This window comes from Eublepharis macularius, chromosome 12, assembly GCF_028583425.1.
Source record: "Eublepharis macularius isolate TG4126 chromosome 12, MPM_Emac_v1.0, whole genome shotgun sequence".
NCBI classification, from domain to species: Eukaryota; Metazoa; Chordata; class Lepidosauria; order Squamata; family Eublepharidae; genus Eublepharis; species Eublepharis macularius.
In genome coordinates, this window is record NC_072801.1 from 43,486,683 (window position 1) to 43,490,640 (window position 3,958).

Consider the following 3,958-nt stretch of genomic DNA (forward strand, 5'->3'; position numbering starts at 1 on the left):
GGTAACAGATTTCCTTTACAGAGGTGGGGTCTGGGGGAGCTCAGTGGCACCTGGCGTGGGCTTTCGGGAACCACAGATCTCTTTGTCAGATGCATCTGGCAGGGAGAGCTGTGGTTATCGAAGGCCCATACTGCATTGGAATTGGATGGTCTAGCTGTTTGGCTGCTACAAACTAACAGGGCAAACTTCTTTGAAGCCAACTGATACACACACTAAAAGGAGATGTTTACATATACTAGCAAAGGAATGTTTTGATTGCACCCTCCCCCTTCCTCCCCCTAATTGCCTCTTCTCTCTCCTCCTCTTCTGTATTTGACCAATCTCTGTATCAGGCATCTGACGAAGAGAACTTGATTCTTGAAAGCTTATGCTACAATAAAATTGGTTAGTCTTAAAGATGCTACTGGACTCTTTTTGATTTTGCTACCACAGACTAACACGGCTAACTCCTCTGCATCCCAATTAGATTTCTTATACTTCAAGATTCTCTGCCCCATGAAACAAGCCCCTTTTAAACACCTATGGGTCAGAGGCAGCACAGCTTCTGCTTTTCTTTGCTTCTCCCCAGTGGGGACCAATGTGTCTCTCACCATCTCTGTGCCTCCGTTTCCTCCTCACAACAGCCTTGAAAGAGAGGAGAGGCTGAAAGCACGGAACCGGCCCGGTCACCCAGGGATCTGCTTGCTGGCCAAGTGCGTCTCTGGATGCCAAAGGCTCTGCTGAGCCTTCACAGCGGCTTCCCTAGACATGGCTTCAAAAGTTGTGTGTGGGAGGGCCTCCTCTTGCCTCCTATCCCCTGTGCTTCCAGCCTAACAAAGACCCCATCCAGTAGCATTGATAGCTGTGGGCAGTGCTATGATGTCACTTCCAGAAGTGATGTCATCGCACCAGGGTCAGGAGCATGCTCACATTTTGCGTGTGTACAAAGATCATTCCTCATATGAGTATGGCCTCCCCATTTCCCGTGTCCAGTATTTTTGCTGAGACCATCTGGAAACCCTCGCTGCCTCTGTGGTTGTTTCCACACCAATCCAAGTACAAATGAGCTGATCCAAAAACATAAATACCTATTGAAGCCCCTCTCTGTGTCATCCCCCTTCCAAGAAAGGAAGTGTGTGGCTGTCAGAGTGGGCCTTTTCTGCAATTGCTTCTAATTTAAGCAATACCTTTTCCTAACTATTTGCTTGGCACTTTAGTTTCAGACACTGAGTTAAATCATTATTAGGTACCAAGGGATTGATCAAGTGCATTGGTTTGCCTTCTTAATTCTAGTCCTGCCCCGCTGCACTTCCGCTTGCATAAAGTTTTAATTCTTGTTTTATGTACTGCTATGTATTATAAATGGATTATATTTTATTGACGGATTTTATTTTTGCCATTCACCATTCTAGGAGCCTGGGGCAGAATATAAGCAAACATGGAGACTTCTGTCTACGTGGTTTGGCTTCCTAGCACGTTTTCATACTGCAGAAGCAATAGATTTGCTGAAAGTTCAGGTGTATCATTTGTAAATACGTAAGGAAACTAAACCTCATGACCTTTCCATGTACCTGATTCCAGCAACAGAAGAGGAAGCAGCAAAAACTGTATATGGTAAAGGTATATATAAAATGGGCCTCAGAGGGAGTTTTACTTGCTGTATTGGAAGCTTCTTGTCATGCAAAACTGAACTATTAATATTCTTTTTTTTTCTTCCGGGAATTACTGAATGTTTATTCAGGAAGTACAGAAAAGCTGCCTTACACATTTGATATAAAAATGCAAAAGCAAAAAATTTAAAGAGTTTGACTGGATTCTGATCTAAGGCACTGAATGCGGAAGGAATGGGAAACCAACTGGAAACATTCTTAGAAGGTATATAGTGTGCGAAGCTCTTCACATACACCATTTCAGTAACCTTTACAACGCCCATGTAAGGTAGGACAGCTCAGCACTATTATTCTCGTATTGTAGAAGGGGGTAAAAAGCAGCAGTTTGCCTAAGGCCAACTGGCATGCAGTGGAGGAGAAATCTGAGCAGGGGTCTTGTCTTCCTGTATTGTAGCTCGGTCACCTAGATATTAGTCTACTCAATGCATGTTAGTTGAACATGTGTGCGGACTCAACTGCAGTTTGGGGTGATGTGGTGCCAGATCTGTGACGTCCTGTTCAGATGTGCAAATGATTGCTTTGTATTCTGTTCATCCAGGGAAGGGGGACGCGGGGGGGGGGGGGAACACATGCAAACAAGCCAGCAACCCAATAGGGGTCTAGGCATTTGCGAGACTCATTCTTGGTTCCCCTGGCCAAACTATCCGCCCAAGCCACAGTTTAATTGGATTCAAAAAGGATTTCATCAACTTTCATGTCATTTTCAGTCACTGGAACCATATCGCAGATTTGTTCTTTGAAAGCTAAGGCGATGGTGTAAGGTTTTCCTTTGGGGTGGTGGGTACACTTTTCCAGGTATGTATCATAGTACCCTTTTCCTCTTCCTAGTCTGTTGCCAGTTTTGTCAAAGCCAAGTCCAGGCATAAAGATAAGATCAAGACCACCGGCCATAGACAAGGCATCCTCCCGACTGTCATCGTCAGCTGGCTGGTGGATGTTCCAGGAGGTTAAAGGGAGCGAAGCAATTTCTTCATAGGATGCCAACTTTATCATGTCCATGTGGCTGCCACCGGGTTTGTACCGTGGAATGAAACACTCCTTGCCTTGCTGAAAAATGTCCTTAATTATTTCTGCTGTCTGGACTTCATCTGGCATGCTCAGAAAGACCGCGATTCGGCTGGATGCTTGATATCTGGGATGCTCGATGACCTGGGCCGCCAGCAGGTGCGCCTGGCACAGCTTCTCGCTCTCGCTCAGCGCCCGCAGGCGCCGCTTCAGCTCCACGCGCAGGGCCCCTGAACTATTAATATTCTTGAAACATCTGTCATAGTGATGAGCAGGGTGGGGGTGAGAAGGACCATACATTGTTGGGAGACTTGAGGAGCACACTGTATCTGGGCCTGCAGTTACTGACTGGGATTCAGTCGTGGGATTTGGCTAGGAGTTAAATCTGGTAACTCCTAGCCAAAGTACTTGAAGTTGGAAACATGCTTTGGTTCCTTTCTCTTACCTTTGCCCCATAGTGAAGCCCGAATATTTTTATTTCAGTGTCACTGTCATGGTGTTTCAAGAGGAAGGACAGGGGAAAACCAGAGGATGGAGGATCCTGCTTCCCCAACCATTCTGAAGCCCCTCTTTGCCAATGAAACAATAGCACACACTCTCACAGGGAAGCTGCCACCCTCTGTCACTCTGAGCCAGAATCTGACATAAAAAAAAACCCAAAGCAAAAAAATTTTGTGGCACCTTAAGGACTAACGACATTTATTTCAATTTGAGCTTTTTAAAGATGACACCGGACTAGGAGACCAGGTCTCCTGCTTCAACGGGAGACTTTCCAGCTTCCCTAATCTCTCCCCACCACCAGTCATCAGGGTGTCAGAGAGATAATGCATGAAAATTTGGAGATGCAAGTGATAGCACTATGCAAAACATGACACTCTAGGATTTGCCAAAAAACACCCTCTATGGTTTCCCCATAGAGTTTGGATGAATCCTAGAGTGCCATGTTCAGTGCCAGGATGAAACTTTGGTATTTGCCAGAAGTGACTCCATACCATCTGTATGACATCATCCCTCCTTATCATTGCCACCCTGTCCCTGGCTGGCAACTCAATACTGGACTTCTGATTTATTATATTTGCACGCACACACACCTCATCCAGGAAAACATGCAGCCTAGCTCACTTGGGAGCTGGCCTGCACATAACCAAGTTCTTTTATACCCAAGCAATCTGTGGATGAAATAAAAAAAAACTATTAATGTGATTTGGAAACAGAGGAAAGGTAGTACTAGAGAGTTGATGGGATATTGGCAAATTAGCCCTTATTTATGTGAAAAGGGTGGAGTAGATGCAAACAGCTCCTTC

At 45.4% G+C, this 3,958-nt stretch overlaps 1 protein-coding gene across 1 annotated transcript; it reads right to left on the bottom strand.

The window, feature by feature from the left end:
• Positions 1–1,702: 1,702 nt before the first annotated feature.
• LOC129339102 (5-formyltetrahydrofolate cyclo-ligase-like) lies at positions 1,703–2,954 on the bottom strand. Its single transcript, XM_054993705.1, has one exon. The coding sequence runs from the start codon at positions 2,952–2,954 to the stop codon at positions 2,310–2,312; it is 645 nt and encodes a 214-aa protein (XP_054849680.1). The 3' UTR covers positions 1,703–2,309.
• Between the last annotated feature and the right edge of the window lie 1,004 nt (positions 2,955–3,958).